Genomic DNA, 23,252 nt, shown 5'->3' on the forward strand with positions numbered 1-23,252 from the left:
TCCCCAATCATGACCCCAAACAACCAGTAATTTTTTCTGTCCCTTTGTCTTGCATCTTCCAGAATGTTATATAAATATATCACACGTAGCGTTTTGAGTCTGGCTTCTCTCTAAGAAGACTGATGCATTTGAGAGCCATCCGTGTTCCTTTTGGTTGCTGAGTCGAGCTCCATTGTGCAGATGCTTACACGGTCATCAGGTAAAAGACTTGGGCGATTTTTTGTGATTAGGAACACAGCCACTATAGACTTTGCTGTTCGGGTTTTTGTGTGGACCTGTTTCCATTTCCCTCAGGTGAAGAACTCAAGAGTTGTTGCATATCTTAATCTTTATACCAGGCCCACATGACCTTCTTCACTTTGCCACTTAACACGCATCCTCTGATTTAGAGGACAAGATATAACGCCCTCAGGAATCAAGGTCTGATATTTCCTCTCTTCCAGCCAATCTCGTCCTCTTAAGACCAGGAGGGCATCCTCCCCCAGAAGTGAACTTGCTCAGTCGTGTCTGACTCTTTGCAACCCTGTGGACTGTAGCCCACCAGGCTCCTCTGTCCATGGGATTCTCCAGGCAAGAATGCTGGAGTGGGTTGCCATTTCCTTCTCTGGGGATCTTCCCGACCCAGGGATCAAACCCAGGTCTCCCGCATTGCAGGCAGACGCTTTAACCTCTGAGCCACCAGGGAAGCCACCAGGGAATCCTCCTCCAGAACTTCCATGTTATTCCCGCACCTTCCTAGCCCTTCACACACAGTGCTGCTGGCTGGCTGCACTGCCTTTGGATCTGGTAGCAGGTCAGAGGCCCTGACCGTCCTGCAGCACCCCACGCCTGCCCCTGACTAAGCTGCAAACCTGCTGGCCTAGCATTACAGGTGCCTGGAGGAGAGAAGAGGCGGGGGAGTGTGCAGAGCAAGCGCCTAATCTTATTAACCTGAATTGAGGTTACTCAGGGTTTATTGACTGGTGGCTCAGTCCTAGGCTTGAAAATGCTGCAGGAGACTGTGTGGTCTTGAGCTGAGGCCACAGATATTAAGACACCTATTAAATGTTCGGCATAGCTGTTACTGCTGCTTCACTGTGGAGTAGTTGTTTTAAAAACAGAAATTCTAAGATACTGTCTGTATCTCTCACCTTCCCCCAGGGTTAGTCTGACAAGATTTGAAAAGCAGAGTCCCTTGGGAGAAATGAACTTACACTGGCCCAAAGAAAGACTGAGGTTAGACACAGGAAAAAGCTGGTCCCAGTCCTGCTGGGCACTTACAGAGGACCAAACAAGATGGGCAGTTTCCTCTGGCAGCTACCTGAGACGACTGTGAGGATGGCATACTGCCTCAGTCAGAGATGCAGTCTGTATGCTGAGAAAGCAGCTATCGGGAGTTGCTGCCTATGCATTTTGCTGTGTGACAGCCCAGCTCAGGACATTCAGACAAAGACCTGAGCTTAGGTTTCCCTCCCCCAGTATTCCTACTTAGCTTTTCCTAAGGCTCCTTTTAAACATTCCAGATGGAGCCTAGCCCAACCACCTCTTACGTAATGGGTGCTCACTGCCCTGTTCTCTGTCTCCTGCTCGCCTGACCTGGGATGAAAGACCGCCCTCCCACTGGCTCAGTCCACAGCCCCAACCCCACCCCACCCCTTTCTATTCTGGGACCTGTAAGTAAGAGACTTTGTGAATTTACTCCCTTTGTATGAGCGCACTGCCTCCAGTGGTATCACTTTCCCAATGTGGGACGTAGGATGCTGAGGGAGCTTCCTGCATTGTGTCTTTTGCCTCCTCCTCCTCCAGATTGTCATCTGCATGATCTTAATTCAGTACACCAGCTCCGGGCTCCCTACACAGTCTGCTCTGAATCAGCTGATATTTATTGTAGAGTCTGTTCAACCCTTCATCTTCTCAACAGCACTCAAATTCTGACCAGAGTGGTGGTTGGGTGCGGGGGGGGTGGAGGGGGCAGATTTGGAACTTTTGCTTAAATCCCTAAATTGAGATTCCACATACTAAAATACTGAATTCCGTTCTGGTCCAAATACTAGGAAATGTTGAGATTATTTGGATAACCTGATGGCCCCTGTTCTCGCAGATCAGAGGTGAGGTGACACCCAAGCTGTTGAGACAGCTCCCTGATCGTGAGGAGTGCCTCCATTCAGTGTCAGGATTCGTTTGGTTTTGTTAGCAAGTATGAGCAAGAATCTGGGTTCCTGTGCTAAACACATTTAGCACATACATTTAAGACAGGCATTTAACAAAGGTGATTTTTGTATAATATAATTTTTAATGTCTATTGTACAGCTGTCAACAGCATCGTCAAGCATGTGGGCCTGGAGTGGCATTTTCTGGATGGTTCTCAGCACCCCTGGGAGGGGAGAGCTCCGGGACCCTCATCCGAGAGGTTGACTCCCTCAGTGTTGCCCACATGGATCATCCCTTGCTTGGTCTCCACACTCAGAAGTCTAATTGAATTCAACCTGGGACCAAAGTCTGACAGGATATTCAAACATCTTTGATCTGGTCTGGGAGAGTTCAAGCCCCAGCACATAGCCCACGCAGCACCAGAAGTCTTACTATCTCCACACTGAAGACTCAGGACAGCAATGAAATCATTCCCTCCTTCCCCTTAAAGCTTCTTTCTTGTTTGCGGAGGGAAGTGAAAACTTCTTTCGTAGTTACTAGCATGGGAAGAGGAGAAGTTGCAAAGAATCTTTTAACGCACAGGTGTTCGGGAAGTACCCTTTGCAGGATGGATATGTGGGGGAAGAAGCAGGGCAGAGCTTGCAGAGGACCCCGCCCTCCACTGTGGATGGCTCGTGTTGCCCAGGGGCTGTCACAGCACCTCTTGGGCATCCCTGGGTCCACTGCGGGTGAGGCTCGGTCTCCAAACAGTGGACTCTTGTCTCATTGTTGCTCCTTTGCCGCAGACCCGGCGCTTCCGCGGACGAGCCCAAGGAGGTCAGCCGGCACGTTATCTGGAACCTGCAGCAGCCCCACTCCCTCAGCCTGTGGCTCACTCCTGGCTAAGTGCTGAGGGCTTGTGAAGGTGACACAAAAGCTGTGTTTTTGCTGGGGGATATAATCCCTTCTCTTTAAATGCTCTTGCCTCATGATTGAGAATTCCTCTTTGGAGCCCTCAGTGCTTTGGAGAGACCATTACTCTTAAAAAAATATAACTGTCCCTCACCATCTATAATTAGTAAAATGGCTGACCTCTCAGTCTTTGCATTTGAAAAAACTGACAGCATGTCCAGTACGTTTTTCAAATTCCTGGGCTTATGCACCAAGTGACACTTGGGATATAGAATGACGCAACTTGGAGCTCACCAGAACGGCCGGCGTGTGAAAGGAGAGCAGCCCTCAGCTGTGGCTAGTAGCCCCCGGGTGGAACCGAATTCCTGTGACCACAGAGTCACCTGCTGAGAGGCCCTCCATGAGCCCACCGTGAAGGTGCATCCAGGGCGGTGGGGCTGAGCAGGACTCATGCACTCACAGTGAGACATTCATTCCACAGAAGTTTTTAGGGGCCCTGAATATTAAATCCCACATCCAGAAGAGCCTCTGTGAGACGGCCGCCCTCTTTGGGAGATTCTGATGGGATCCGGGGGGTATCCGAAGTTCCTGGAGTCCACTACTTTTCAGTGTGCAGAGGGGAGGGGGCCGCAGGGCCGTCAGCCTGCCGCCGGGGCCTGGCCTGCGTCCTCGCCCTCGGCTTCCACCTGGTTGCCCTTGCCCAGCTTCTTCACACTCTCCAGAAAGGCCTTCCAGGTCTCCGGCACGCTCTTCTCCAGAAGCCAGCCCTCACTCTCGCACTCAGGGTCTTCGGGGTTGGCCATGCCTTCCAGCGCCGTGTGCAGGTAGCGTAGCCCAACAGTGATGGTCACCTGGTGTGGGGAGAGGAGACTTACAGGAGCAGGGAAGTAGCAGGGGCAGGCGTCACCCAGAAGCCACGGGGGCCCTTCAGACAAGGCTCTGTTGGGTCTGAGTTGACTAGGGCCTGCCTGCCCCAGCCATGCCTGAGTGCTCAAAACACCTCCCGCTGCCCCTGCCTCACCTGTGACCCTGTTCTCCCTTGCCAGTCCCTCCAGGGTTCTTTGGATCCTGCCCACCGCAGCCTTGCTCCTTTCCAGTTTTACCATGTGCCGTTTTCTCTACCTAGAGTATTAGGGGTGCCCCTCCCCTGGGTCTCCCCTGTCCTGGGGGGCATTAATCCTGGGCTCCTTCTCTGTGCCCACCCCCACCTCATTTCTAGCACACTGCTTGGTACATATTGGGTGCTCAGCAACTATTTGCTGGACAAAATAAAAAGTCATCTTTTACCTGCAAACAAGGTAATAGATGGTTTCCCTCTATTTCTGTTATTCTGATTAGTATGGGGATGAGTGGGTGATTGGTTTGAATTTGTTCACTGGCAGTCACTGCTACAGACTCTGGTGCCAGAATGCCTGGATTCAAGCCTCAGCCCTGGCACCTAGCCAGCCACGTGACCAGGAAGCCTCAGTTTACTTGTCTCATTTGCAGATTTTCAGATGAAGTACCGCCTGTTCCATGGGCGTGCTGTGACACTTCAGTGTGTGTGGAGTGTGGCAGCTGTAGTTGGTTATTAGACAGCATGGTAAGTATTCTTTCTACTCTTCTCACCCTGTATTGTGTTGGCCACTTGCTTCTACACAAATTCCTGCTTTGCTTGCACTCTTCCTTTGATAGTATAACGAACTCTGTGAGAGGCCTAGGCCCGCTAACAGAGAACATCCACCCCCTGAGGGCAGGAGTGGCCTTGAAGCGGCTTGTTCGCCTGCTGTTGCAGCCCCAGAAGGGCACCCCATGGTGGTAGGGCCTCAGTAGACATCTGTGAATGAATGCTCTGGGAGTATTCTATAATTATGATAGTGCATGGTAATAGTAACTAGCAGTTTTAGGGTTTTGTTATAATTATTGTTGACTGAAAGTTTAATAAGATATTTTTACAGTGAAAAAATCCTTCCTCCAGGAAGTCCTCCTGGTACCCACATGCCCATTCTGATTCTTTCCTTCTTTCCTCAAGAAGGCCTCCTGCCACACTATGAATTTTGCACTAGTGTTAGTATTGAGGTGTCATATCCTCACTGGATTGTGAAACCCAAGAGGGCAAGGCTGAGAGCAGAATCTTATCAACTCAGCCACCCTTGTGCCTATCGCAGAGTCTGCCACTAAAAGCCTCAAGCAAAAGTCAGGGGCATGCAAACTCCCTGTTCCCAGCGAACTGTTCCTCTTCTTAAGCAGTCGCTAGATTTCTGGAAAAGTGGATAAGTGGAGAGGCAGCCAGTGGAACTCCATTTTCCCACTGACTTAAGTTACCCTTTCAGTCTTCTTTTCATGGGTTTTCAAGGGATGCGATCTTCCAACCTATCCTCATTCTACCTTCTAACCTTTTCTCCTCATTGTACCCATTCGTTCCTAAGACTGCCTTAAGGAGCCAGGGACTAGTAAATCTCCATGAATATGCTTGCGTTTGCCTCAGTGTGAGAAGAAGGCCTCCTTCCCCGTCTCATCCCCCCTCAACAGGCAGTTCAACCCCTGTGGTGTGACATGGTGAGTTAGAAGTGGTGTGTCTCAGACGAGAGCACACCTACCTGTGAATTTCCATAGCACTAAAGTGAAGTGAAGTGAAGTCGCTCAGTCGTGTCCGACGCTTTGCAACCCCGTGGACTGTAGCCCACCAGGCTCCTCCATCCATGGGATTCTCCAGGCAAGAATACTGGAGTGAGTTGCCATTGTCTTCTCCAGGGGATCTTCCCAACCCAGGGATTGAACCCAGGTCTCCCGCATTGCAGGCAGACGCGTTAACCTCTGAGCCACCAGGGAAGCCCAGCACTAAAGATAGACTTAGTTAAAGGGAACTTTCAGTGAATCTTCTCTGATGGGCAGTTTCCTCCCTAATATCCCTGGCTTTGTAATTTAGCTTTTGGAGGATGGGTTTCCTGCTGTCAGCTCAAAGCAAGAGCCCATGAGTCACCCTCTGTACTACCTCAGCTTACCCCTCCTTGACATGGGCTCTTGTTCAGCACCGAGGACAGCGCCCAACACTCAGGTGTTTGAGAATTATTTCTTCAACAAATGAATGAATGAGGGCTTGCTACATCCCAAGCCCTGCAGCTACAGAGAGGTATTAAACCTAATAGGTGATGGAAAATGAACCTACAGATAATCAGAATACCAGGTAAAGTGCTACCAGAATTTCAAGAGAAGCACAAATCAATGTGCCTGTAACTCCTGTTGCCTCTCAGTAGCCCCAGAGCTAAGTGCTGTCAGCCCCCTGTAACAGAGAGGTTAAATAAGTTTCTGAGACCTCAGGTGCAAAAAGTGGAGACACGGGATGAACCTCAAAAACATCCAAAGTGAAAGAAGTCAGACATGAAAGGTCATATATTACATGATTCCATTTATATGAAATGTCCAGAATAGATAAAGCCACAAGGACAGAACAGAAATGGGTGGTTGCCAGGGGCTTAGCGGGAGGGCTGGAGGGGTCTGACTGCATAATGATTATGAGGTTTTTTTGAGGGGGTGGTGGAAGTATTTTGGAACAAGGTAGAGGTGGTAGTCGCACAACACTGTGAATGTACCAAATGCCTCCGAATTGTTCACTTTAAAATGATTGATTTTATGTGCTATGAATTTCAACTCTTCTTTAAGTGGTAGGACAGAAACAAAAAGTGGAAGTGCCAGTGTTCAAGCCTGGGGCTGCCTGCATGCCGGCAGAGGGCTGGTTCCCAGGAGGGGGTCCCGGGCCCAGCTCCACCCTGTGAACCCCAGTGGGGCAGGTGAGCCCCTCTTGTCTTGCCCCCTCATTGACCAGGGCCTACCTCAAAGAGCCAAACGAGGAGCGTCGCAGCGCCTGTAGTATTCATGAGGTTGCTGTAATAGCTCAGCAGGGCGGCCCTGCAGCCACGCAGCCACAGGTTGAGCTCCTCCGTCTGGTGATCGTAGCTGTAGTGCGCAGAGTTGTTGGTGAGCTGGTACTGGATGCAGGGCCGCGGTGAGTTGGGGTTGCAGCAGCTGAAGGGGACACCGTCCACCAGGTACCGCCCGTCCACATTGCTCTTGATGCGACTGCAGAAGAAACAGATAGATGGCTTGAGACTGGCCTCCTGGACTTCTCAGCAGATGCCAGTTTCTCTCATCCCTCATCTCTAAAAATCTGGGATATTCATTCACTCATTCTTCTCGAGAACTAATTTGCTGTTCATCAGCTACATGCCAGCCACTATTCCAGCTGCTGAAGATGGAGGAGTGGCCCAGAAAGCCAAGGCCCCAGCTTCCTGGAGCTTATGTTCACAGGGTTGAGACAGATGATAAACCAAGAAGCAAGTAAATAAGGAACATATGTATTCTAGCCCTTGTATAGCAATGGAGATTCGACAAAATCTTACAAGACATTTCAAGGATTCTATGGACCTGCTGATCCTGAAATGCCCTGGAAGCCTCTGAGCAATGTTTGGTAAAACTGAGATCCAGAGTGCTGTTCACTGTACTGATCTGCCAGAGGGTAGCCTATTAGAGGTTCAGTGTTTCTTCAAGATCCTGGGATAACTAGCAGTGTAGATAGGACGGAAGTCATAGGACGGGGCATTTAGACAAGAGTGAATCACATACATGAGGAATGTGTTCATTCTTTTATTGCCCGTTGTTTTAACCCAACTGAACACAAGATCAACATGAGCACTGTACTCCTGGAAGCTATTATGTGTGTCAGAACATGGATGTTTCACTGTAGACAACATTTGACCCCAGTCTATGGAGCACCACATCGGTTTTTATAAAGTCCAAAATAAAGATTTATGCAAAAAAAAATCACCCAACAACTCTATGTGCTGCCAGGGCCTGGCATGCAGTGATTTCTTGAAGCCGTGCCAGGCTGGTAGGATGAGAGCCGCAGGAAAGGTTGTAAGTGTGAGACAAGGCTCTGCCTGGCATTTGTGACCATCAACATTAGCCCCCAGCCCCTTCTCTAACTTCATCTCCCCCTTACAGCTCTGGGGACCAATCGACGCCCCCTCTGGCCAGATCAGTTCTGTCTAGCAGATGTTTCCAGAAGGCCTGCTCTGGCCCTGGGCCTTTGCAGTAGGGGCAAGGAATGAGTCTTTGCCCATGGCTTCTCTCCATCCACAATGAGCTCTGCCCCACCCTTCCCCGCTGGGTGGAAGAGCCTTATTCACCTGAAGGACACAGTTTGCACAACTTTAACATTTCTCTATTAATTTATATTTGGTTAGAGCACACCATGCATTTATGTGGATTCAAAAGGGGCGGGGACTTCCCTGGTGGTCCAGTGATTAAAACTCTGCACTTTCACTGCAGGGGGCACAGGTGCAATCCCTAGTCAGGGAACTGTGGTTCTGCAAGCCTCATTGTGCAGCGAAAAATTTAAAAAAAAGTTTATGTAGCTGTCTCTGTGCACTTAAGATTTGCACACTTAATTATGTGCACATTATCTTGAATAAAAAATTTTTTAAAGTTTATTTTTTTTAATTGCAAGGCATTATTACATAATAACAGCAGACTTTTACAACATAAGAATAGGGAGCATGTAGTTGCTCATAATAGAAGTTATTTCCAATGTTCGTTGAAATGGTAATTAATTATACTCTTAAAAAGATGTTCAAGGACTTCTCTAGTGGTTCAGTGGTTAAGACTGTACTCCCAAGGCAGTGGGCCTGGATTCAATCCCTGATCAAGGAACTAGATCCCACCTGCCACAACAGAGATTGAAGACCCCAAGTGCCACAGCTAAGACCTGGCACGGCCAGATAAATAAATATTTTTTTTTAAAAATTAAAAGATGTTCAGGGACTTCCCTGGAGGTCCAGTGGTTAAGACTGCACTCTTCCCCTGCAGGGGGCATGGGTTTGATCCCTGGTCAGGGAACTAAGTTTCTGCATGCCACTCGGCCAGGAAAAAACATGTTAATGTTTAGCTTCTAAGTAATATCTCCTTGATTGAAAAAATCCTCCCACTCTCTTGTTTCTTGGCCTCCAAGTGCCTTCACTGTGGCCAGCTCTGTCTGTCCTTCTACAGAGGCCTCACACATGGACAAGCAAATTCAGAATTTGCAAAAATTCTTCCTGTTTGTTTTGTTTTTACCCAAATGGTCACATTATATTGACACTGCCTTAAACCATCATTTTTTCCCTTAACAATACCTTGGAGATCTTTTATATCTGTCATGGGGGAGAGTTCTCCAGGTTTTAATGAGGTGCATGGTATCCCCAGTGTGCAGATAGCCCATGGGGTACTATCAAGTTCCCTACTGATGGACATTGGGGATTCTCCCAGTTTCATGTTAATACAAGCAGGGACGGGGTCAGTTCACATACTGGGACTATATCTAGAGCATCAGTTGCTAGGAGAGGCGTCTCTGCATCAGGGCCCATCTGTGGTTGCACCCAAGCTCTGCTGTCTGTCTCCTCTGGGGGATTATACAGTGACATCTCCACTGGCCACACCCACACAAGTCCTGTTTTTGATCTTTGCCAAAACCTGATAGATGAAAAATAATATCTCCAAAGTTGTTCTAAGTTTCTTTTTTTTTTTCTCGTTATAAGTGAAATTGGGAATCTTTTGATATGTTTTAAGATCCATTTGTCGTTTCTTTTCAGTGAACTGTCTGCTGATCGGTATGGTTAAGACCATACCATACTGCACGGTGTGGCCTTGGTTCCAGAACAATCCGCGCCTGGGTCATGGCGGCAATATTTCCACCTGCCCTGCAGTCCCTGGCCTCTACTTCATGGACAGGACCCACAGTACAGCTGGCCCTGGATGCACAGGTTGTCTAGGACTAGGACCATGATAAGAGCAGGACAGCCTTAGTTTACTCCAGATCCATCCCTCTGGACCACCTTACCCTTGTGGGTCTCAGCTTACTTATCTGTAAAATGAACTTGACATGAGGATTGTGTGAAGGAATCCCTGTAAAAAGGCTTAGAAGAGTGCCTGGTACATATTAACTGTGCAGGAAATGTGGACTCCTGGGCCAGGGCTGGGCTGTGTGACTGAACAAGAGCTTTCGCAGGAGCCCTGTGTGTCCTCAGGGAGCAGCTGTGAGGGTGGAATAGACCACTCTAGTCTGCTGGGGAGCAGCCATGCATGAGCGGGTGGCATGGGCCCTGCCGGCTGTGGAGAAGAGGGGAGCCCCTGCTGTGACCCAGCCCTCAAGGGCAGAGCTCCCCGCTGGCCCTCAGCTGGCGCTGGGTGGCATCTGTCCAGGGACAGGAGGGGTCACTGCTGAAGCTCACCTGCCTGGAGCAGGTGAGTGCCTGGGAGCAGCCGTCTGAACAGCCCTGTGTGGCACCAGGCTCTACTGGCCGGGGTGGTCCCAGTGGGGGAACTGGAGCAGCAACCTTCACCTTGGGGCTCCCAGCCCCATCCTGAGGGGCCAGCTGCCCCCACAGCCCTGGTCCCCAAACACAGATGCTATTTGTCCCTCTTTCTGACCTGCAGGCAACCCCTAGAACCCACTCCCACCTAGGCCAGCCGCAGCATCTCCATAGAGGGCAATGGGTTAGAGCACAGAGAGCTGGCCTCTGAGTCCCAAATCTGCACATGTGAGCTGTAGACTGTGTGAGGTGGGACAATCAGAGACTGTGGGGAGGGTGAGGTGCGGCAGTCAGCGGATGCCCAGGACACAGGCTCTGAGAGAATGCTGGATCCTCCCCACTCTAGGCCATCTGGGGGGACCCTGCAGCCCACCGGACTGTTCTACCAAGGAGGAAATGGGGCCCAGAGCAGGGCAAGCCCTCACCCAAGTTACACAGGAAGTGGAAGACCAGCCCACAGCAGTTTCCCACCTCTCCTCTCAGAGTTTCCTCAGAGTCTCCAGTGCCTTCCCGCCTGTTGGCTCTTTCTAGCTAGAGAAGTGTAAGTCACTCATTCATGTCAAACTCTTTGTGACCCCATGGACTATACAGTCCATGGAATTCTCCAGGCCGGAATACTGGAGTGGGTAGCCATTCCCTTCTCCAGGGGATCTTCCCGACCCGGGGATCGAACCCAGGTCTCCCGCATTGTGGGTGGATTCTTTACCAACTGAGCCACCAGGGAAGCCGAAGAATACTGGAGTGGGTAGCCTCTCCCTTCTCCAGGGGATCTTCCTGACCCAGGAATCGAACTGGGGTCTCCCGCATTGCAGACAGATTTTTTACTAGTTGAGCTACCAGGGAAGCCCTTTTCTAGCTAAACTCCCTAGAAAGGTATGAGTTCTCGCCACTGCTCCCTGTCCCAGGAGCCCTTCCTTGTCTACCATCATCTCTCCTGTGCACGCCCCATGTCTTCCTCAAGTGGGGTAAGGCCTACAGACCTGTCTCATCCCCGCCGAGGCATACTGGGGCCTACGGGAGGGCAGCCCTGGCTTGATTGACATTGGGGTTCCCCCAGCCTAGGACCTCTTGGGGTCCCATATCTCTGCAACTAGCCCTCCCACTCCCTCAGGAGTACTGTCTTGTTTACTTAGCACTCGCCCTGGTTCCAACCACAGATTAAGGCTCCACTCACTCACCCTCTTAAGACAAAGTCAGGCAGAGGAGAGCTCCTTAGTTGGTGAGCTGGCTATTTATATCAGAGTATTTCCCAGGCTACAAATCTCTGCTCAGGGCTCACCAAGAGTTGTAGGGGTCTCGATTAAGGTAAGGCTTTGTTCTAGCTCACTCTCTCACAGCCAAGATACAATATGGGAAAATCATCACATTGGAATTTTCCTGGAAAAAACAATATAATTTAGTAGGCGAATTAACAAATCAATAAGGAACACCATATGAAAACAAGCATGGGAGGGGAGAGGAGGGATCCAGGAGTGTAAACTGATAAGAGTCAATTCCCAGCCCGTGTGCCAGCTGAGTGACACCTGTGAATCTTGGCAAATCGCTTGACCTCTGAGACCCTCAGTTTTCTCACGTGAGAAATGACAGTAAAGTCTCTGACAGTGGTGTGGTGGAGATTAATTGGGTTAATACACATAGAGAACCTGGTATACAGCAAGTGCAGTATTAGTATTTCTTTGAAGGGCAGGGGGAGAGGAGGGGACCCAGCCTTTTCCAAGGAAGCCCCATTCTGAGAGGAGACACTGCACTGCTTTCAGGGAGAACTGACCCGATGAGAGATCTAGACCTGCGCCAGAGAATCCAGTCTCAGCGGGAGAAACAGACTGGTACTCGGGGAGCCCCAGTCTGAGGGGAGACACAGCCCCGCCTCAGGGAGCCCCGGTCTGAGGGGAGTCACGGCCCCGCCTCAAGGAGCCCCAGTCTGAGGGGAGTCCAGGCCCCGCCTCAAGGAGCCCCAGTCTGAGGGGAGAGACAACCCTGCCTCAGGGATCCCCAGTCTGAGGGGAGACACGGCCCAGCCTCAGGGACCCCCGGGCTGAGGGGAGACACGGCCCTGCCCTCAGGGATCTCCTAGCCAAGGTCGAGAATTTTTGAGATACCTCTTAATTGTTGAGGAAGAGTTTACTGTCCTGTGGGTTCCGTGGAAAGGACAGTAAAGTGCAAAAGCTCAGTGCCAGCTTCTCCCTCAGACTGAGGGCCCCAGGCCAGGCCTTCCTGGCTTACAGTTCCCTCAGGCTGGCAGTGCCAAGGCCTCTGAGCTTCTTCATGCTCTGCTTCTCATCCCAAGACCCTGAAGCAGCTCGTCATGAAAACAGGAAGAAACCTTGAAGGAATGAGTATAGGGACTTCTCTGGTGGTTCAGTGGTTAAGACTCCATGCTTCCACTGCAGAAGGCACAGTTCCATCCCTGGTCAGGGAATTAAGACCCCACATGCCAGAGGTGTGAACGAAAAAAAATTATTATTATAAACTGGTTGAAGACGTCATGTCTCACCTGGTGCCATAGCAGCACCCTGCTAGGTGTTCTTGCCAAAACAACCTGAATCCAGCCAAACCTTAGCCCTACTGCCAGTTTACACAGGAACAAAGGAGACAGAAAACGCTGGATGACGACAGCTCTTGGCTGCGACGACCCGAGCTCAGAATGTGAGGAATTCTGCAGGACAAGTGGCTGACTTCCTCCAAGATGCACATGGCATGAAAAAGGTAACATTAAGAGTAAGAAAGGTTGTTAGGTCTCCTAACAACCAAATGCAAGGTGTGATTTAGATCCTGATTTGAACAAACCAACTGTAAAAGACATCTTGAGACAATCAGAGAATACTGAATATTAGTGGACATGATTACTATTGTGCATCTGTTAAACAAAAACAAAAAGGCAAAAAAACACAAATCCTCTTTATCTCTTATCTACAGCCATACCACCCTGGACGCACCCGATCTCGCCTGATCTCGGAAGCTAAGCGGGGTCGGGCCTGGTTAGTACTTGGATGTGTGTTTTGGGGGAGCGAGGGCAGTAGTGATGGAACGAGAAAGGGAGAATGTTTACATTTATCAAAGTAAGGTGACAGGTACATGGGGATTTCTTATAATCTCTCTACTTCTGTGAATGCTTGAAATTTTCTATAATAAAAGTTGAAATGCAAAAATAATAAAAGCAGTTCTGGTTAAGAACTCCAAATCTATATCCCAATTCCTTGCTCTGAAAACTCAAGAGTCTCTGAGGGAGGCGGCATTCCCGGACTCCCCTGAGGACCTCCCCCAGTTATAACAGCCTCCTCCCCTGCCCGTGTGCCAGCTGAGTGACACCTGTGGAACCTTGGCAAATCGCTTGACCTCTGAGAGCCTCAGTTTTCTCACCTGAGAGATGACAATAAAGTCTCTGACGGGGTGGTGGAGATTAATTGGGTCATATACATAGAGAGCCTGGCATACAGCAAGTGCAGTACAGCTGGGAAGGGAGAGAGAAAGTAATCCCAGGAGAATGGAGCACAGTCCTGTCCCGGTGCCACAGCCCACAGGGAGTCTTGGGAGGGGGGTCCTGGCTTCTGGGGGCCTCATGACGATCTGAGATCCAGGCATAGAAGGATAGGAATCCCACCACGATCCACAGGTGTTTGTTGAGCCTGTGTCACACCTCCCACTGTGCCTCTGGAGAAGGAAGGGAAGAACAAGACAGAGACAGGAGGAGGGACAGCGTGAGGCAAACTGGCCCCCTCCAGAGGTTTCAGTCATCGGGGAACAAGAACTCACCTAACGCCTACGGGGTGGAGTGGAAACGGCGGAGTGGAAAGAGCAGAATCAAGAGCTGGATCTCCCCTCAGTGGGACAGTGTCCCAGCAGAAGAAGGAACAAGCGCTGATACTGCTGCGACATGGATGAAATCTGAAAACAGTGCACTGACCAGAGAAGCCAGACCCCAGAGGACAAATCCCACACTAGTCCATTCATAATGAAGTGGCCAGAACAGGGAAGTGGATAGAGACAGAAAGTGGCTGCTGGGACTTGGGGGCAGGGGAGGTCGGAGTGAACACTGAAGAGTGCAGGGTTTCTCTGCAAGATGATGAACACGTTCTAAAATCAACCTCAGTCCTGGTTGCACAGCTCTGTGGATATACTAAAAACCATTGAATTGCTCACTTTAGATGGGTGAGTTGTGTGGTGTGTGGAGTATACTGTCCATAAAGCTGGTTGGTTGGTTTTCCAATAATCTGTCCCATCCTGCCCCCAGTCCCAGCTTGCTAATTTCTGGTGTGAGATTTTTGAAACATCCCTTAACCTCTCTGAGGCTCAAATTTCTGCGAAATAGAGATAACAACAACTAAAAATAATACAACCCCCCCCCCAGGAAAGGTTTTGTGCCCACCAAATAAGGATGCTTTTCCTCCCAAAAGCCCCAGCAACATAGCAACAGGACAGGCTGGGGTGAGGGGGTTGGGGGGGTCAAAGGCTTGTAAACTCTTGTAAAACATCTTGCATTATTCCACTTGATCTCCATGATCAGGAGCCTTCAGGAACCAACCGTTGACCTTAAAGATTCCTGTGAGAAATCTCCCAAAACCAACCATCTGTCCATGCTTGGCTGAGCCCACAAGTGCCAGGCTCAGTTAGGGATGTTCAGTTTCTCTTAATGTTGTGACCATATGTGTGTGTGTGTGTGTGTGTGTGTGTGTGTGCAGCAGAGAAAATTTTTTCCAAGTCAGTGGAGTTAGGATAGTTTCACACCAATAAGTTGGTATGGGGCACTGAGGTGATTTTGATCAAGTTTAATGCTGGCCTAGCAAGTTGGATATACCGACCGCTAGGAGTGAAGTGGCCTGGAACGTTGCTCTACCCTGGGACAGAAGGGGATTTGGGGATTACAGAGAGATCCTGTAAGTCTTGTCAAGGACTGACCCTGCAGAAGACATTCAAGGAAAATGATAGGATGAGAAACCCCTTGCTGCCCACCACAAAAGCTGGTTCTACCATCAACTCCCACTCTCCCCACTCTCCCCAGCCCCCAGAACTCTGCTTGTCCCTCTGGCTTCACACCCTTCTGGGGCGACATATATAAATTATGCCACTTCGTGCCGTCTCTGCAGACCTGTCCCCTAGGAAGGGCAGAGTGGTTTACAAGCCTCCTTGAAAAGGGATTTATAGAAGTAATCCCCTCCGACAGAAAATACAGTCCCAAGCAGTGACCTTCATTCTGACTTCCCTTCCCTCGGGCTCACCAGTGTTGTATGGGCTTCACCCGCATCCTGCAGCCGGTGTGCCTGTGTCCCGAGTGCCTGTCCCCCTGACTCACCAGCCTCACTCAGAGGATAAACCCCCTGGGGGAGCAACTGAACCCCTAGCCTCAACCAGGGGATGAGGAGAGTTGGACAGAAAGAAGAGGTGGGGGAGAGCCACCGGCTCAGGGCCGGCCAACCTTTCCCTGGAAAATGACTCAAGGCTCTAATGGTGGGTCTCTGGGAAGAGGGGTATGCCAGGGTCAAAGGGTGAGAGTCTCCTCTCGAACATTCCCTTACATCCCCCTCAGGATGTTACTTTTACACAAGCCAAGAACATTTTAGAAACACTTTATCAAGTTGCACTATTATTACTTAAGTAGTGAACACCAGCAGGCATTTATTGAGTACCCATTGTATGCCAGGCTCTAGACAGAGCTAGGAGATAATCACCAAGGTTGTGTATTTTGGTGCCTTCATTTAAAAGATGGGCAAATGTATAGGACTTCCTGGTGGTCCAGTGGTTAAGGACCCTCCTGCCAACGCAAGGGACACAGGTTCAATCCCTAGTCAGGGAAGATTCCATATGCCGCGGGGCCACCAAGCCCATGCACCACAACTACTGAAGCCCGTGCACTCCAGAGCCTGTGCTCCACACAGAGCCACGCAGTGAGAAGCCTGCACACCTCAACTAGAGAGTGGACAGTAGACCCCTCTTGCCGCAACTAGAGAAAGCCCATGCCCAGCAACGAAGACCCGGCATGGCAATAAGTAATTTTAAAAAGAGAGAGATGGTCAAGCAGGGGGCCCAAGGTGTCAAAGGCCTCGTCCAAGGTCACCATCTAATGAACAGTAGAGACAAAGCTACAGCTTAGACCCCCTGACGGCCCCCATCCTCTGCTCTTTCCACCATATCCGGGGACAAACACCTTGAGAATGGATGCTCAGGGTTGAAAGTTGGAAAACAAGGGAACAGCCCAGAAATTTATGCCTGCAGGACTGAATCCATTCACTTTGAGTGAATGAGACAAGCAGCCAGATACCAGCTCAGTATATGTGACCCATCTCTCCTGTATGAAGCAGACACAGTCCTGGCTGGGTCTCCCCTGGCCACCAGCATTCAAGCTGCTTCTATAACTTGACACTGTCTTCCCGTCTTAGCCAAACATTAGGTTGAACTGTACAATGCTGCTAATTTTATAGGTAAAAAATGATAGAATATTGACAATTCTGTATGTCCAATCAAGTACACCCTCACACACACACCAGTAATAAGTTGTATACCCAGAGCACCCAATGGGGAGGAAAAGGCTGAACAGTGGAGAGTCAGAGGCTGGGGTCTCTGTGCCCCCATCACTCTGACCCCAGGACTGGAGCCCACTTACTCTTTGACTTCTTTGGAGGAAAAATCCAGATAGCGGTTGCTGATCCACTGAATCTCAAACCAGTCCCGAAAGCCGTTGTTGCCGCAGCACTTGAACTCGATCTGCAGCATGTCGATGGTCTTCTTCATGAAACACCGGCCTGGGGTGTCCGTGTCCCGGTAGAATTTCATGCCGTTCTTGAGTCCGTGGGCCAGCGTACTCTCCAGCGAGCCCCGCAGGAGGAAGCAGCAGAGGGCCACCAGGAAGAGGACCACGTTGAAGAGGACACACACGGCCAGGTACGGCTTCAGCCAGGGCTTCCACTTGGCGTACTTGGCAGGGTCCAGGGCGTCGTAACAGATCTTGCCAGCCAGAGAATTGAAGACACAGGACAGCACCCCCACCCCGATCAAGGAATTGGGCACAAAATGGCTCTCAGAATTGTTCATCACATCGCTTCTCTTCCGGAGTTCAATCTTCAGGAACAGCCCTAAGCCGAAGATGATGATACCAGCCAACACGGAGAACCAGTTCATGAGCCAGAGCCCTTGGGCCAACTTGACCCGCTTCTTCTGGTCAAATTTGACTTTCAGCAGCGCCATACTTGCAGGGTGCAGTCCGGGTAGCCTCCCACAGCACAGCTCTCACTCCTGACCTCAATAAGCCCAGAGGCTGAAGACTCAGGGCCTTGGGAAAGGTGCAGACGGTCCAAGCTGAAGGGAGCTGCTCTGGGGGCTGCCCATGTTGTGCCCCCTAGCCCGGGACCCCTGTTAACCCTCGAGTGGGGGCAGGGACCTCAGAGTCACAGCTCATGAAGGAGCCAGTCCTCCCCGTCGTCGCTGTAGCTCCCTTCCCAACCAAAGAGGGACAGCCTGAAGGCTGCAGATTAAAAGTGGGATCCACAAGACATTCTGCTAATCTCTTTAGCCGGGTTCATCCCATTAGATAAAGCCGTGCCAGTTTCAGAACATGCTCAACAAGCGCCTCCATGGACAGCCTGGAGCAGAGAGCTCTGGGTTCAGCTTGGAGCATCAGGAGCAAAAAAGACGAGACTGGCCAGAGGAATGGGCTTCATCTGCAAGTCTAGCTCAGATCACATCATGTGTCTCCTCAGAAGCACATTTCCAGGCTAACCTCCTTCAAAATTTGAAACATTCTAATGGGTGGCAAAGAGTTGGACAGGACTTAGTAACTAAACAACAACAAATGGGACAAAAGAGATCATTATCCAAGTTGAAAAACAAATGACAGATTGTGAGAAAACATTTGCAACATGTTAAAAAAAAAAAAAAGCCACAGTTCCACATCTTAAAAAATCAACAATCACGTGAAAAAACAGGCAAAGGAAATGAACAGGTGATTTATAACAAGTGAATCTGGAAAGTCCAAAGATCTGGAAAACATGTCAATCTAAGTAGAACAATTGGGCAACGCAATTAAAACAACAATAAAAGACCATACTTGACCCATCAAATTGAACACCTGTCAAAATTCTGTCACCAGTGCAAACAAAGATAACAGAAATGAGATGTACATCCTTGATGAATCTGTAAATTTATTGTTATTTTTAAGTAATAGATTCTATTTCCTAGAGCAGTTTTAGGTTTACAAAAGAATGAACAGAAAATACAGAGTTTCTAGATACTCCTTTCCTCCAACCAGTTTCCCTATATTTAACATCTTACACTTGTGTGATACATTTATTACAACTGATGAGTCAGCTTCGGTATGTTATTAACTAAAGTCCATAGTTTACATTAGGGTTAACTCTTTGTGTTGCACGGTTCTATGGGTTTTGCTAAATGCATAATGGCATGTTTCCACCATCATATCATATTAGTGTTAGTTGCTCAGTCGTGTCAGACTCTTTTCGATCCCATGGACTATAGCCCGCCAGGCCCCTCCATCCATGGGATTCTTCAGGCAAGAATAGTGGAGTGGGTTGCTATTCCCTTCTCTAGGGGATATTCCCAACCCAGGGATTGAACCCCGTCTCCTGCATTGCGGGCAGAGTCTTTACTGTCTGAACCATCAGGGAAGTCCATCATATAATATCGTATAGTATTGTATCATTATTATGTCATATAGTATTGTACAGTGGAGAAGGCAATGGCACCCCACTCCAGTACTATTGCCTGGGAAGTCCCATGGACGGAGGAGCCTGGTAGGCTGCAGTCCATGAGGCCGCTAAGAGTCGGACACAACTGAGCGACTTCCCTTTCACTTTTCACTTTCCTGCACTGGAGAAGGAAATGGCAACCCACTCCAGTGTTCTTGCCTGGAGAATCCCAGGGATGGGGGAGCCCGGTGGGCTGCCGTCTATGGGGTCGCACAGAGTTGGACACGACTGAAGTGACTTAGCAGCAGCAGCAGCAGCAGCAGTATTGTACAGAATGTTCTCACTGCCGTAGATATCCTCTTCATTTTTCCTCCCCTCCCTGCCCAATCCCAGACAGCTACTGTCTCTACAGTTTTACCTTTTCCATGTCATATTGTTGGAATCATACAGAATGTAACTTTTTCAGACAGGTTTCTTTCCCTTCACAATATGCGCTTAATGTTTCTCCATCTTTTTGTGGCTTGATGTTGTTGTTCATTCACTAAGTTGTGTCTGACTCTTTGTGACCCCATGGACTGCAGCATGCCAGGCTTTTCTGTCCTTCACTGTCTCTCAGAGTCTGCTCAATTCACGTCCATTGAGTTGGTGATGCTATCTAACCATCTCATCCTCTGCTGTCCCCTTCTCATTTGCCTCCAATCTTTCCCAGCATCAGAGTTTTTTTCCGGTGAGTTGGCTCTTCACATCAGGTGGCTATAGTGTTGAAGCATCAGCTTCATCATCAGTCCTTCCAATGAATAATCAGGGGTAATAGCTCATTTCTATTTATCACTGAATAATATTCCATTAATATGAATGTATCATGGTGTGTTTATCAATTCACCTATTAGAGGGCAACTTGACTGCTTCCAATTTGGGGCAATTATAAATAAAGCTGCTACCAAAACTCTGGTCTGCAAGTTTTTGCGCAGACATAAGTTTTCAACTCATTTGGGTAAATATCTAGGAGTGCAATTGCTGAATCCTACGGTGAGACTATGTTTAGCTTTGTAAAAACCTGCCAAAATATCTTCTGAAGTAGCTGTACTATTTTGCATCCCCACCAGCAATGAATGAGAGTTCCCATTGCTCCACACCCTAGCTGCATTTGGTGTTGTTAGTGTTCTGGATTTTAGCCATTTTAATAGCTGTGTTGTGGCATCTCGCTAGTTTTAATTTGCATTTCCCAGTGGCATACGATGCAAAGCATCTTTTCATATGCTTATGTGTTATCTGTATATCTTCTTTGGTGAATGTCTGTCTAGCACTTTTGCCCACTTTTTAATTGGAATATTTAGACTGTAAGTTTCTGCAGCCATTTGAGAGAGTAATTTATCTATCTGTATTAAAATTTTAAGTGCACATACCCAATGATAATGCAATTAGACTTCTCCAAACGGTCTATGCATAAGTACAAGGAGTTTTAAGAACAAACCCATCTTGTCCTCAAATTCCTGTCCACTGAATACTAAGGAAGTTTCCATGATTAGAATAAGAGGCGCGTGAGGTCAAGGCAGTAAGAGGGTCTAATCTTCAACCTGGAATCTCCTTTGCTCCCTTCTGTGTTGATTCTACTAGACTCACCACCTACACACTCTTTAAGATTTCCTCTTTAAGTCACTAAGGAAAAATCAAAGGAGTATTTCTCTACGCATACACGAGATGTGAGAACAAAGCAATGGGACATGATTTTTGTTTTTTCCCTTCCAATGTAGTCACCTCAGCAAACAAAACACTTATTCCATTGCTAGACCCAAGTTTGAACTCCAGTCTGGGACTGATCTCTGAGACCAGGTTCTGAGCCTTATGGGGAAAATCAGCCTTGCTATTTTGTTGTCAGACCACTTCTCACAGCTAAGATTCAGCTTCTAAATAGCTTTGGACCCTCAAAGGATTTCAACTCTTCATCATCAGAGACACTGAATAGAATGTGCTGCAAAGTTCTCCCTCCGCCTAAGAGAGGACATTCGGACAACCAGAAATATGACCATACTCATACCTCATATGCACAAAATCTGAGGACAATTGTTCCCAGAGAAAAGGGACGTGGATGATTGTGAGGCTATCAGAGAATCTATTAGGAGCACATATGCATATGAGAAAATCAAAGGAAAGAAGAAGAAAGATTTGACACTGAAAACAGAAACAAATGTTTAAAATAGCTCTGCAGGGATAAACCAATTAGTCAAGGACCTCTTTCTCCTCAGATGACCCCAAAGTGTACACCCTGAGGAGGGGCGCTGTGGAGTAGCCGCAAGTCAGTGGTTTCCCCCTAGTGGCCAAAAAGAGAATGACTTAAGTGGATGGAAGAGAGATTTCTGCTCTCAGGCTAGAATCACTCAGGATGTTAAATTACATAGAAAGGCAAGAGAGAAAGGACACGTCGGACATGTTCCTGGCCATACTTTTCAAGTAGGAAGCAAGGCAGGATATTATGTTGAACTAGCCAAGAAGAGCAAACTGCAGAGGAAAGATGCATCTCTGGAAGAGGATGGGGAAAGCTGGCTATCTTTCCCACTGAACCAATGGATGTAAGTCTAGACTCTGTAAATCTATTATAAAGAGAATAGCACAGGTTAATTGAATTAGGAGTGATTAGTTTTTCTTCCTTACTATTTCCTTTAATGGAATGAAAATAATGAATTTATACAAATAAAGGGGAAAAAAAAAAAGAACCCAAGAGATCTTCTCCCTGCATTTCCTACCCAAGGAAATGAATGAAGCACACCTTGGCTCTTTGAGGAATTAGCTGATCCTTGTTTTCTTAACCTATCTCCCTTATCATTCTGACTCGACTCTGAGCTCTTTTTCCTTCTCCCTTCCTTCTTCTTTTCTTTCTTCTTGTTAAATATGTCATACATAAAGAGCATAAAAAATAATGTTCATTTACTACATAAAGGATGGAACTGCAAAGCAACAAAAATCTTTTCTCATGAATCTTTGCCCTCCCTCTTTCAGAGATAGTCCTGGTTACTCTTCAGAATGAAGACAAAACAGGGGACTTTCCTGGTGGCAGAGTGGATAAAAGTCTGCCAGCCAATGTCGGGGTCGTGGGTTTGATACCTCGTCCGGGTAGATTCTACATGCCACAGATCAGCTTAGCCCGTGCACCACTTACTACTGAGTCCCTCCTCTAGGGTCCACAAGGCAAAAGTACTGGGCCCGTAAGCCACGACTAGTGAAGCCCAGGTGCCTAGAGCCTGTGCTCCACAACAACAGAAGCCACTGCCTGTGCACCCCAACAAAGAGTACCCTCCGCTCGCTGCAACTGGAGAAAGCCTGTGCAAAAGCAACAAAGACCCAGCACGGCCAAAAAAAAAAAAATACCAAGCAGGACCATTGGAACCAGTTTAAACTTAAAAACTCCATAATTAACACAAGCTCTGATTTGATAAGAACGAACAAAGAAAGACCATAAGAACTGTTCAGTTCAGTTCAGTCACTCAGTCGTGTCCGACTCTTTTCGACCCCATGAATCACAGCACACCAGGCCTTCCTGTCCATCACCAACTCCCGGAGTTCACTCAGACCCACGTCCATCGAGTCAGTGATGCCATCCAGCCATCTCATCCTCTGTCATCCCCTTCTCCTCCTGCCCCCAATCCCTCCCAGCATCAGTCTTTTCCAATGAGTCAACTCTTCGCATGAGGTGGCCAAAGTACTGGAGTTTCAGCTTTAGCATCATTCCTTCCAAAGAAATCCCAGGGCTGATCTCTTTCAGAATGGACTGGTTGGATCTCCTTGTAGTCCAAGGGACTCTCAAGAGTCTTCTCCAACACCACAGTTGAAAAGCATCAATTCTTTGGCGCTCAGCCTTCTTCACAGTCCAACTCTCACATCCATACATGACCACAGGAAAAACCATAGCCTTGACTAGACGGACCTTTGCTGGCAAAGTAATGTCTCTGCTTTTGAATATGCTATCTAGGTTGGTCATAACTTTCCTTCCAAGGAGTAAGCGTCTTTTAGTTTCATGGCTGCAGTCACCATCTGCAGTGATTCGAAAGAATATTTTTAGAAAGAGTTAAATAGCAAGAAAATATCCCTCTGCATGTCCCTCTGTGACAGCCAGCTAACTACTCACTTCTGCCTTTGTAGTGTAAAAGCAGCCATAGACCATATGTAAACTAATGAGCATGGTTCTTTTCCAATAAAACTTTATTTACAAAAACAGATGACAGGCCAGGTTTCACCCGCCAGCTGTAATGCCTGCTGTAGAGCAGCATTGTTC

The 23,252-nt window shown here is 48.5% G+C and overlaps 1 protein-coding gene across 1 annotated transcript; it reads right to left on the minus strand.

Moving 5' to 3' along the window:
- Window positions 1-648: 648 nt before the first annotated feature.
- PRPH2 (peripherin 2) lies at window positions 649-17,776 on the minus strand. Its single transcript, XM_027525103.1, has 3 exons — window positions 16,945-17,776; window positions 6,834-7,080; window positions 649-3,872 (listed from the first exon to the last, which is right to left on the minus strand). The coding sequence occupies exons 1-3, from the start codon at window positions 17,523-17,525 to the stop codon at window positions 3,660-3,662; spliced, it is 1,041 nt and encodes a 346-aa protein (XP_027380904.1). The 5' UTR covers window positions 17,526-17,776; the 3' UTR covers window positions 649-3,659.
- Window positions 17,777-23,252: the final 5,476 nt, after the last annotated feature.

This window comes from Bos indicus x Bos taurus, chromosome 23, assembly GCF_003369695.1.
Source record: "Bos indicus x Bos taurus breed Angus x Brahman F1 hybrid chromosome 23, Bos_hybrid_MaternalHap_v2.0, whole genome shotgun sequence".
Lineage (NCBI taxonomy): Eukaryota > Metazoa > Chordata > Mammalia > Artiodactyla > Bovidae > Bos > Bos indicus x Bos taurus.

What these genes read in the sequence shown, in the direction of transcription:
- PRPH2 (XM_027525103.1), bottom strand. Translation starts at nt 17,525, where the DNA reads ATGGCGCTGCTGAAAGTCAAATTTGACCAGAAGAAGCGGGTCAAGTTG. An exon ending in TCCTCCAAAGAAGTCAAAGA is followed by an intron (nt 7,081 to 16,944) that starts GTAAGTGGGCTC and finishes TTTCTTCTGCAG; the next exon opens with TCGCATCAAGAGCAATGTGG. An exon ending in TCCTCGTTTGGCTCTTTGAG is followed by an intron (nt 3,873 to 6,833) that starts GTAGGCCCTGGT and finishes TCCCCACACCAG; the next exon opens with GTGACCATCACTGTTGGGCT.